The following is a 12,963-nucleotide window of genomic DNA, read 5'->3' on the forward strand; positions in this document are numbered from 1 at the left end:
GGGCACAAAGCCCTCTGTTAGCTAAGGTGGATTCAAATTTGTCCCCTTAGACAAATATCAACCCCGGTCTACAAGGTCCCCTTGGACGAAGCAACCCATGGTTGCCGACAAGGATCCTTCTGTCAGGTTGGGTCGACTACCTCCTCTGACTAAGTAGACCAGGGACCATGATGGCCCGGGACGACGGAACCATGGGATCTTGATCGGGTCCATCATCCATTCCCCCACCATCCGCTTTAAGTGCTAGATTGTGCAATTTCTATTTTAAATATCAAACCTTTCAAATTTCCAAACTTTCAATCCAAAATCCAAAAACCCAACTCTTCAATTCCCAAATCCAAACCTCCAATCCCAAATCCATTGCTGCTACTATATGCCAGATAACACGTATATTCTTCGTATCTGATTGATGACTAGCCTTAATCGAAAGTTCTCTCTCGTGATCGAGAGGGGTAATTAACTATAGGGGCTTGCGCCTATAGGAAACCAGAACTCAGATCATAAAGTCCTCGCAAAATGAGGGCGAAATCTCTGGGTAGTGTCTTATCTACAAACCCATCTGCCTTCCAAAATTTACCTCGGAACTTATCAGTTAAAACTCCCTCGCTCAGATAAAAAAAGAAATCGCGCGGCGGGGAGTCCGGGGCCGAATTTTCGGAGCCCACAATTTCTATGATGTGTTTTATTCTATTTATATCTGCTAAAAGTGTTGATGATTTTGCATTTATGTGATTGAACATGTGTGAAAGAAGAATATGTTGATGGTTGTTTATTGATGCTGATGTGCATCCACCTAAAGGTATAAGAGCCTAATTCTGAATGAATGAATGGTACTATAAATTGTGAGTCATAACTCATAAGGGTTTAACATTGTTGTGCCATGCACTCGGAGTTATAAGGGTCTGATACTAATATGTTGTGCACAGAAAGTCATAAAGGACTTATTTTGTACATGTTCTGATTCTGAGAAATGTTTTGAGAGGCATAAGCGCATAAGGGCCTAAGGGGGAGCTGATCTAATCTGATATGATTGGAGATTGATGAACAACGCTTATTTTTGTTATCTTTGAATGTGTGTTATTTTATATTCTGATTGAATGGTTATGTTGACACTGAATTGAGAATTAGTTAAACTTATGATGGATTGATGGGCCAAACAATGTAGTTAGTAACGCCATTTTAAACCTTATATTGAATGTTTCTATATGAATTACCTATTTCACTATTTCTGTGATGATAGAATAATAATCTATTTATTTACATTTTTGTTTATTACTAAGAATTTGAATGGATTATGTGTAGCCTACTAAGCCATGGTTTGCTCATACATGTTTTCCTGCATGTGTTAATTTCAGACAAAGGAAAGAAAAGGGGCAGGTTGAGTAGATAGAGATTGTAGATTCAGGTGCTATTTATACTTTTCTATTAGTAGATTTCTTTAGGACAATCATGGTTTATCTCAGATGATTCTACCTATGACAATTCTATATCATGACTGCATTTCTGATAGACATTTTAACTATATAGATTTATATTATAAATGAAAATACTATGAGTTATTTTTTACAATTAAATTGATAATTAGTTGCTCTGTGTTTCTATTAATAAATGAAATTAAAAGAAATTTCTTTCAAATAGAGCTTGAGAACTGTCCTGTCATAATCTAAAACGATATGACCCATTCGATAAACGAGCTATGTCAGATTTGATTGTGAAAGGAAGACCTTATCTCAACCTCTCCCACACGATGATGGAGTCTCCTCAACAAGTTGATGTCTCCAATTAGTTGTGTGACTTGTGTCATTTGCTATCTATAGTTAGATTTCCATTTGTGCATTTTTCACTTAATTATTTAAATGCTTTCATGTTTAGGTGGTGCTAAACATAATGTATGACTACATATGCTTTTGTGTTTAGTAAATTATTATACCTGTGATTAATTGCAACAATCTCATATGTAGCAAAATAACTTTACCGCGCCATTATACCTTCATGGACATTTGTAGATTACTTTCTGATGGTTTTATGTGAATCATACTTTGCGTGGTTGAGTAGATCAATGATATTATGCTTACTAGCAACACATAAAAATACTTGCATTCATAAACCAAATCACACTTATCTGGTTGCATATGTATGATTTAATTGTTCACAAATTTGTTTGTTAATTTTAAATAGTGTAATATCTTTCACAGTGAGTTTGTCAAATGGCCATTCTTATGTTAGAATAACACATCCTGTACATCTCACCTACAGTTGGTTTTATTGTTTTGATTATATTGAACGAGCTTATTGAATTTCTCCCGCCTCTCTCCTTGGGCATTCCCTCGTATTTTAGAATTTTGAATTACAATTTTGCCATTAAGCTGCTCTTTAATTAATAATTGTAAACTTATACCTCCATGTTTAACTATGTATTTTTCATAAAAACCAACTTGATCGCCATATCATTTCAAAAACAATTTGAAGCAATGGTTCTCGCAAAAAAAAAAAAGAACCAGTGCAGAAATTTGCAAGATTACCTGCGCATAATCCAAGCAACAGTAAGAGTGGGTATGCATCTTATTCTTCTCATCACCCTCTTTAACAGGTTGCTGACCATCAGCAGTAGCAGCAACTGCAGCATTATATATTTTCACTCCCTTGGCAGTCTAAGATAATAAAGAGGGATAATAATTAGAAGTAATACTGATCTTAGGTATCTATCCACAAAGAATTAAATTCTTAACTAAGAAAATTACATTGACTGTGTAGATCTTTAGGACCAAAAATATAAAATAATAGTTCATAAGAAAGTAATCATTTTGTAAAAGAACAAGAGCTACAACATTACAAACAAGCAAAAATAAATCACATCATGACGAATAAAATAAGTTCTGCAAGATCTACACCAATGTTCAATTTTACAGTTCTCTTGATAGAACCTGGCATCGGATCTATAACTAGCTGCTAAAGACCAAAATATAAGTGTTTTTTAGACACGTACCAGAATGCCAATGATAAGCATTTCACTACTCAAAGTCATCACAAAATTGTCTTTCTAATTACTGCAAACTCTTCGAGGACCCTACATCCTCGCTTCAAGCCACATTAACACAAATTCAACCGCAATGTTTCAATTAAGAAGCAGAACAAAGGCTATGCAAGCAGAATTAAACATTGATTTGAAATTTCTCCATCAATTAAGCCCATATAAAGTCTGTTAGGAATATCTTGCGAGCATAACTACAGGGGATAACTGGGCTGAAGGAAAAGATAAACAAAGGGATAAAAAGGTGAAAAACGGTCACAATTTTCTAAAATTTATCGGTTTTATTTCAACTCTACTTTATTCATTATAGAATGTGATCCCAAGAGAATCATGCTTAAAGTGCCTACCTCATATAACTCCATGCAAAGGTAGCTTATCTCAATCATGCAAACAAAAACAAATAGCAAACAAAAAAAAACATGCATATGCAATGGCACTTATTGTTGAAAGTTAAATATTAGTCATAAATCCTACTTTTAGGTAGTTCAAGTTTCATGCAAAGAAGGAAATCATGATCTCACAAATTTATTTCAAAGAAGGTAATAAGGATCACACAGACTCATGCCAAAGAAGAAAATTAGGATTCCATAAATTCATGAAAATAAGGAAATTAAGATCGCACAGGTTCGTGGCAAAGAGGAAAACCCAAAATCTATTTTTTAATTTATATTTATTTATATAATTTCAAATATTTTCTTATTTCATTCATAGATCAATTTATATATTGTCTCGTAACAAATATCTTCTAGAATAAGAAAGAATTTTTTCCTTCCCTTGTGTCATCAAATGGTATTAAAGTCCTAGGCTCTTCTGATTAAATCTGGCCCTTCATTATCATGTTTATTCTCAGCCCTCATCGTCACACTGTTCCTTAGCCTTTATCTAATTATCTCCACATCATTACTCAGCCATCATCACCTGATGCAAATACTAAGCAGATCTTGTCGCTTGCACATCGTTGTCATCAACCTTCAAGCTATCAATAACATCTTCCCTCATCACTCTATGATTGGTGAAATGTCTTAGGTATGTGATCAACTCTAATAGTCTAATTTAGTCAAGAACGAACTTCTTTACACAATTCAATCGACATGAATTATCCGCTAATGATCAACTTCATTTCCGCATTGATTACAAAAATTGTTGAGAATCATCTCTCCATGCAACCTTCATTGTTTCATGTGCTTCCTATATCGCAGCCTTTATTTGTTGTTATACGATTCTAAGTTTTTTGGAGAGCTTCTCATGACCCCATTGAAGCCAATCAACCCACATGATGATGGACACTTGAAGTCATAAGCACGGCCAGATAAAGAAAAATACAATAAACAGGAGAATGAAAGACTCGGAGAACTACCGGAGATGATAAAGAATCCTAAATTAATGGTGCATACTCCTCAACACTCCAAGGAAAATATGACATTTCCCGTGGACTAAAAGCATTATATAATGCCACCACCAACTCCTAGATCATTGATTGAGGTGCAACATATCAAATGACACATGCATAACTTATTAAACTTTAGCACCTACATTCCTTATCCAAGTGATAGGAAAATCTCTGTTATTGACGGCTTTCTTACAATAATAGCACGATTAAGAGACATTACCAATCCACTATTTGTTTTAAGGAATACTATCCATGTTCCTAAGCTTTCTACTAATGTTACTTTCACTCAAAAACCACCAACCATATGAATTACAAAGTCACATTTTTTCGCACTCGTGTTTTTCAAGATAAGGAGATGGAGAAGATAATCGAACTTATTAAGGAAAATTAAGGGATTTACTTACTTAAAACACCAAGTCAAAGAGTGTCAAGAATAATCTTCATTATCTTTCATTTCCTCTTCAAATAAAGATATCATCTAACTTAATCATCGTCATCTTGGTCAACCTTAAGTTGGAATTTAAAAAATTAAACTTCTCTTTTTGCATTATTTGATATTAAAGGTTTCAATGATACATTTGTGAATTTGATATTAAAGGTTTCAATGATTTGATATTAAAGGTTCCTAGCTAGTAATGAAACAAGTTCTCTTCCTTTTTTATTTGATTTATAATGACATATGAGAACCCTCTATCATTCATAATCTAATAGACAATAGGCAGTTCATTTCTTTCATCAATGATTGCACTAGATTTTCTGCTTAAATCCAAATTTGACATGAGTATCATACTTTTCATATCATAATCCATAATAAATTTGGAAGAAAAATTAAAAAACAACTCTAAATCCTGGCCCTCTATTTTCAAAAAGAATGAACAATTCACAAGTCTTCATGCAAAAACACTCTTCAACTAATTGAGGTTTTAGATAAGAAAATGGTCACTTACTAACCACAACCATAACCTTATTATTCCAACACAATGTTCCAGAATCATATTAGGGAGAGAAATCCCTTACTGGCAATCACATCATAAATAAGCTGCCTTCTAAAGTTTTGGTGTTCAAAACCCAATGAAAGTACTTTCAAAGAAGTTTTACCTACAAGCTATCTACCAAAATTCTTCATTACTTAAAAGCAAATCCTAAAAAGGAACAAAATTTTGAAACTTGAAGCCAACACAAATGCTAACTATACAAGTTCACAACAAACAAGTGACCCACCATAAATACTTGATCACTCTTGGAGGCAATCTAGTTACATGAAGAGAAACGAAATTTAACAACAAAGCTTAGATCAAAATTTGAATTTAGAATAATAGAACAAGGGAAATGTGAGTTATCATGGTAAAAAAAATCTCTTTTAAGATTAAAGATTAAATGAGATGGACCTATATAAGACTCTATTGTGATAACAAGGCAACCATAAATATCACACACAATGATGTGCAACATGATAGGACTAAGCAAAGAAAAACTAAACTGTAGTTTTAATTTGTACACCATAATATCTACAAGCGATCAAAAAGCAATGCCTTCACAAAAGGACTCAATAAAGCACAATTTCAAGAGATTATAGGCAAGCTAGAAATGGAACAAATCTATTCACTACCTTGAGGAAAGTTGGAAGGCATGCATATAATACAATCTTCTTATTATTGGAACCCAAAAATTCATGCAAAGAAGAAAATTATGATCCCACGAATGCATGCCAAATAAGTGGGATGCATACAAAAAATGAAATTAAGATCCCGTATATTTCAAAGAAGAAAATTAGGATCCCTCATATTCATATGAAGAAAGAAATTGGGACCCAATGAATTGATGCTAAAAAAGAAGATCTAGAGTATGCTCTAAAATATGTATTTATTTATATAGATGCGAATAGTTTCTTATTTCATTACTAGATCAATTTATATATTATCTTGTATCAAATAACTTGTGGAATAAGAAAGAATTATTTCCTTCTCTTGAGTTCTCCGCATCAGTTAAGATAGTAAGAATACAACCATCATCAATCAGATAATAATAATGAAAATATAAAACAAAAAATTATAATTCCAATGTTCAATGGAAAGAAACAAATTAGATGACTATTGATTAGAGTGTTGTATTTCATTGAGCTTGACATTTACTAACTTAATGAGGTTGAGTAAAGCTATGGTAGGACTTAACTTAAAATAATGGGTCTACATAGATCAATTGATCAAGTTTAGCATGACTTTTAGAAATTGAGTATTTTATCCTTGGCATACAATATTTCAAAAACAAATTACTACATCAATCAAAGAGGTTAACAACAACATAACATAATGGCATTCCTCAACTAATATTGTGATGGCAATGCTTCAATATTCAACATGAATCTCAAACAAAATGCATAGGCGCTTAAATAGCATTTGCTCTATACCTTTTAACTACTAAATGTCCTTTTATTCTAGCAATTAAAATTTATTCCCTAAAATATCCCCCCCCCCTATGTAACCCAAGATTTAAAATACAAGATTTTAAGCACTAACGTCCATGAAAACCATTAAAGCATCTAATTCAATGTTTAAAATCTATATAGATTTTAAAGTAGCTCAAGTTATGGTAGCAATGGATACCAACTTGGACATGATTTTGAAAAGAATGGATCAAATTATTTATGAAATGCAACTACAAATAATTCTTCAAGAGAACGGAAGTATGAAAATGTTAAGGGTTAACGTCCATCAAATCATGACCACGATATTCTTCTGATTGTTTCAATAATGTCAACGATGGTAAAAAGTATGAAAATATCAGAAATATTCCATCAATTTGTAAAGATAAACTTCAATACTAGAAGTAAACAATGTCTTATGTCCATACACTCAGAACTAAAAGAGGCCATGGAATCCAATATCACATACATCTACAGGGTAGAACTGATATAGCTACATAAGCAAGGGTAGAACTGATATATCTACGTATGCAAGAAAAATAAACCAACTTTAAAAACTCAATCATAAGAATGTTGGATTTCAATATCCACATATCATTTTTTGTATTATATATATATATATATATATATATATATATATTTGTATTTTTTTTTTAATTTGCATATGTTTATAGATAGCGAGGGAGAAAAAAGAACACTTATAGTAACAATACACCTTAAAAAAAAGAGAAACCTAAGTTTTTAGACACATGGAATATTGAATTTTTTTCAAGATAAATTAAATTTTAAGCATGCAAGTATTCTAATGAAATAAAAATATTCAAATAATCAAAGAATTGTCATTGTCGGTTTTCTCCAATCACATAAGAAAAATGGAAAATAAAGCAAGTCTTGATGAAAAAAACAACTCTCCCGTTTGAAACTTTTCAAATGTAAAAATAAAAAAGAAAGCTCATTTCCTGTATACTATTTTTAAAAAGTTGCATTTCTTAAATCTAAATAATCAATATCTATATATCTATATGCTGTATACAAAAAGACAGAATTTTTTTTTTAATTCTTTAAAATGAAACCGAAATTTTGGAATGAATTTTTAAAAGTGTTTTATATTTAACTTGCAGATTTTTAAATACCATTTTTTAACAATATTATTTTTTTTAATAAACATTTGACTAAGCAATACATTAAATCCAATCTCATCCTAATTGGTCAATCTACTGTCAGCAACCAATGTTATTGAACAAATTTACTCTATCCTTTTATAAATAATTAAATACTAATAAAATGCAATTACAAAAATAATCATTATAATTGTCAAAAATATATAAAACCTTCATCTTTTTTATAATTTAGAAATCATGATGTAAATTTACCCAAGCAAGTTGAATTGAATATAATTCCAACAAACACAAACCATTAATGAGGATACTATAGTAGTCCTTTTGGTGGAGTCAACCAAGACAATTTTTTCACTATCTTATTCAACAAACTAAATATTCCTTATAAAAACAATTTTTAATCATTTTTAAAATCCTGCATCGCATTGAATTTCTTTCCTGTCATGAAGTATTAAGTGTCACAAATAACAATAAATGCTGCGAGTGTACAGATAGCAAGGAAAGGGCTTACCTCTTTCCTGTGTTCTCTCGTGACTAACTTCTCTTCTTCAAAAAACCTCAATGTCCGTCGAAGTTGTTTAGAATGCAACTTCAAAGCCTTAGCCAAATCTTCCTCTCTAACCCATTGGCGCCTACAACAAAGAAATAAAAAGAATAAGGATATTAAGCAATCAGAATTTGCAATTCAGCATACAATACAGTAAAATGAGCCCCTCTTCGCAGAGGATATACTATGAATCGAAGAAGCATAATTATATAACAGAAACACATCAAATTAAAAACTCTAACATCATGTTGTTCCAAATAAACTCAAGTAGTTTTGCTTTGGAAGCAGAAGGATACACAAAGCACTGACTAAATATGTTCCTGGACACAAACTTCAACAAGGAAACCTTGACAAAAGAATTAAAACTTAGAGGCATCAAAAAAGAACTTGGATCTTTGGATTTCAGGAGGATCCATCTTCCTAAGAAATACTTGCAGCAAATAGATGTCCTATACCACGTCCCAACACCCAAGAGGAATATTCCAATAATCCAGTGGCCAAATTACAGCTAAGAACATTTTTTTAAAGGCTTTTAATACAATTCATCAGTAATATTGCTGAATTAAATTTAATGTAGTAATAAAATACTTTGGGGGAAGATCGCCAATAAAGATTCACATGAAACAATTCTGACAAAAATAGGCATAATAACATGTGCGCATTTTAAAAGTTAAGATTTGAATCACAAAGCCCATTATCAGACTTTCAAATCCATGATTAAATAGTCAAGAATAATACAGCATAAACAAGTGAAGAGATCAAATGAACATTAAAAAGCTATAAAAAGTAAAATACAGCAGCCCACAGTTTGTTTTTTTCAAATTTCCATCAAGCAGTTATGTATGACATATCCTTAGACAGCACTGATTAAGAATCAATACAACACCACAATATAATCGCAATATGATATCAAATTGACTCATAAACAATGTTGTAGAATATTATGGACAAAGTCATTTTTCTGTGGCATAAACTCTCTTTCAATGAGATCATCTGCCCCAACCTAGTAAAATAGAACAAATATAGTTCCCTTGCAAGAAATTGGAGAAATGTTGATTGGTTTTTCTGACTTTTTGTTGGGTTGCAGCCTACCTTTGGTTTCCTCAATGGTTTTCATCCTTTAACAAAGGATGAATTCACTGTTACGCAACAAAACAGATAACCACAGCTGCTATACGTCTGAGACCTAGTTTGATTGGACATTTTTTGTGCTTATTCCTTTTTAAAACTGTAAATTTATTTATTCTTTATTGTTTGGCTCCTCAAACCACGTTCCCAGTAAACACTATTTTTTTTCATTTTTCTGTTGTTTTAAGAAAGCTTTTTATATATGTTTTTCCGTTAGAAAACTTCTTTCTCTGAATCGATGTTTCTTAAAACTACCTTTTACAAAAGTACCGGATAATCAAACGAAACCTCAATCTCTTTTCCAGATAGTTGCAATCAGCCGATGAAATTGTGGCATTCGCGAACTCACTGGTATGGCCAATTTTAGCGAACTATAAGGAAGAAAAAAATATTGAGGCCGGCAACTCTGCTATGGCTAGGACTTTGAGTCAAAGGTATACGGAGAAAGGAAAAGGAATAGGAAGAAAAACTACAACAACAACAACAAGCTTTTATCCCACTACATAGGATCGACTACATGAATCATTTTTATTCATTGTGTTCTATTAAAAGTAAATTTCTCATTTAAATCTAATAAAAAAGACATTTCTAATACTTTCTAACCAACTCTTTAGATACTCCTCTACCTTCATTAACATAGGCCGGATCTTATATATCTACTCTCCTAATAGGGTCATTGAAAGGCCAACATTTTCTGTTACCAAACTATCTAAGGTTTAATACTATTTGCCACTTGAGCTATTCCAACCTTTTCACATATGTACATGTTTCGCATTCTGTAAGACTAATGCCAATTAAATGTTTCCCTTGCTTCCCATTGCTCTTAAGGCCTAGTTACAAGAAAGATTTATGGCTAACTAATTCCGAAATGAAGATATAAAAAAATACATAAAAATCTAGATCTGGCCAGTGGCCTCCAAACAATTAATATAAGAAAATTCCTATCCAAACTTGATAAGCTGTTTAATAAGACATTATCTTAAAGCTAATCATTTTTATTGATAATTAAAATGAAAAAAGAAACCTACAATAACAACAACAACAACATCAAGCCTTCATCCCCACTACGTGGGGTCGGCTACATGAATTTTTTTCTCTATTGTGTTTAAGAGTCAAATTTTCATTTAAATTTAATAAAGAAAGGTTATTTCTTATATTTTCTAACCAAGTCTTTTTAGGTATACATCTACCTTTCTTAACATAAGCTAAATCTAATACATCTACTCTCCTAACCGGGACATCGGAAGGCCGCAGTTTTATGTGACCAAAAGTATCTAAGGTGACTCTCTCTAATCTTATATGCCATTGAAGCTACTCCAACCTTCACACACACACACATACACACACACACACACACATAAGGATGCTCAAGTGGATGAGTGACTTTACTTTTAGAGGCACACACACACACACACATATATATATATATATATATATATATATATATATATGCTTGTTTCGTATCCTACCTCTAAAAGTAAAGTCACTCATCCACTTGAGCATCCTTATCTTTGCAACACTCAACTTAATATTAAGCTTCTCTTTTAATGACTAAAATTTTGGGCCATAAAGATTTGTAGGTCTCATCACCATCTTACAGTATTTTCCCTTAATTTTGAAGGGTACTCCACTATCACACAACAAGCCCGATACATTCCTCTAGTTCAACTATCCAACTTGAATTCTACTAATGATATCCCCATCCATTTCACCATCAATCTAAACAATAGACCCAACATATCTAAAACATGTACTCACATTAATGATTTGATAGCTCAAAGTCACAATTCCCTCACTAGATCTATTACTACTACAATTACAATCCATATATTCAGTTTTAGATCTACTCAAATGAAAACCTTTATACTCTGAGGCTGACCTCTGTAATTCAAATTTACCTTCAACTCCCTCTCTAGTCTTATCAACAAGAAGAATATCATCAGCAAAAAGCATACACCAGGTTACATCCTCTTGCAAATGTTTAGTAAGAATATCATGACTAAAGCAAAAGGATATGGGCTTAAGGCTGATCCTTGATGTAATCCAACTAAAATAGGAAAATACTTGGTCAAACCACCTTGTTTTTGAACACAAGTAACACCACCTGCATATACATCCTTAAGCTTCTTATTTTTTGTCTTTTCTTGTACATTTTGATTCCACTACCAACTATTTTTATTATTAGAAGTTTTTCCTTTTGAAACTCCAAGCATATCCTTTAACAACAATCTTAATATTACTAGCTATTTTTTCCCACATGACATTCGCTTCCTCATACACAAACAAAACCTTAAGATATTGAATCTTATTTTTATTGGTGTTTTTTAAATGCCCTCATCTAATCTTAAAACAATATTTTAATATATTTTTCATATTCTGCCCCTTTATTTTAAAGTTCAAAACTAATAAACGATGTTGAGTACTTAAATTTTCATTCAGAATAACTTTACAATCTTTGCAATCTGAACGATCTATTTTTCTTAAGAAAATAATCAATTTGAGTTTTACTATATCCATTTTTATAAATGAGGAGATGCTTATCTCTTTTTCTTAAATAAAGTATTTGCAATAACAAAATCATAAAATCATAGGCTAGAGTAAAATCTAATATAGTCTAACTACATTCATTAGTCGCTCCAAACTCATAGCCACCATGGATACTTTTAAAATTATATACCTCTCAACCAACATGTCCATTTAAATCTCCTCCAATAAAAACTCTTTTTTCAAGAGGAATCTTTTGAATTAATTCTTCTAAGTCATTTCAGAATTTAAATTTTAAATATGACGTATTAAAAGATTCATGTCATAATTCTATCTTCGATTCTATAAATTTATATCCTTAAAAGCATCTACCTCTCTACCAACCTACATAAGGAGCACAAGAACGTATAATCTTAATAATCTTAGCATCAACAATAATCTTCAAAGCTATAATTCTATCTTCAATTCTATCAATTTTTATAATATTATCCTTCAAACTCTTATATATAATTGCATCTACACCATTTCTAGTACGACTTCTACTAAAATACCGAAGTTTAAATCATAAACTATCAACCTCCTTAGCCTTCTTTCCAACTCATTTAGTTTCCTAAATGCATAAAATAGTTATCTTCATATAAATCATTATATCAATTAATTCCATTAATTTGCCTAAAAGAGAACCTACATTTCAAGATCATATTCGAATTCTAATTTCATAGACTAGCTTCTTTGCTCACATCTGTCCATGATGTGGGAACACTTGCCAATTTAACAAAGCACTCAGGCGACAATGTAGTGGCCCTTACACATTTCTCGTTGTATTCAGGTCATACAGCGCGT

The 12,963-nt window shown here is 31.8% G+C and overlaps 1 protein-coding gene across 1 annotated transcript in view; it reads right to left on the reverse strand.

Moving 5' to 3' along the window:
- Window positions 1-12,963, reverse strand: part of LOC110109770 (general transcription factor IIE subunit 1) — a 48,702-nt gene that overhangs the window by 29,545 nt on the left and 6,194 nt on the right. The window contains exons 3-4 of the mRNA XM_020840967.2: window positions 8,473-8,593; window positions 2,523-2,651 (exon numbers count right to left, since the gene is read on the reverse strand). Of these exons, the coding sequence (XP_020696626.1) occupies window positions 2,523-2,651; window positions 8,473-8,593 (250 nt within the window). The remainder of the gene's footprint in view (window positions 1-2,522; window positions 2,652-8,472; window positions 8,594-12,963) is intronic.

The sequence above is a fragment of the Dendrobium catenatum genome, unplaced genomic scaffold, assembly GCF_001605985.2.
Source record: "Dendrobium catenatum unplaced genomic scaffold, ASM160598v2 fragScaff_scaffold_1116, whole genome shotgun sequence".
NCBI classification, from domain to species: domain Eukaryota; kingdom Viridiplantae; phylum Streptophyta; class Magnoliopsida; order Asparagales; family Orchidaceae; genus Dendrobium; species Dendrobium catenatum.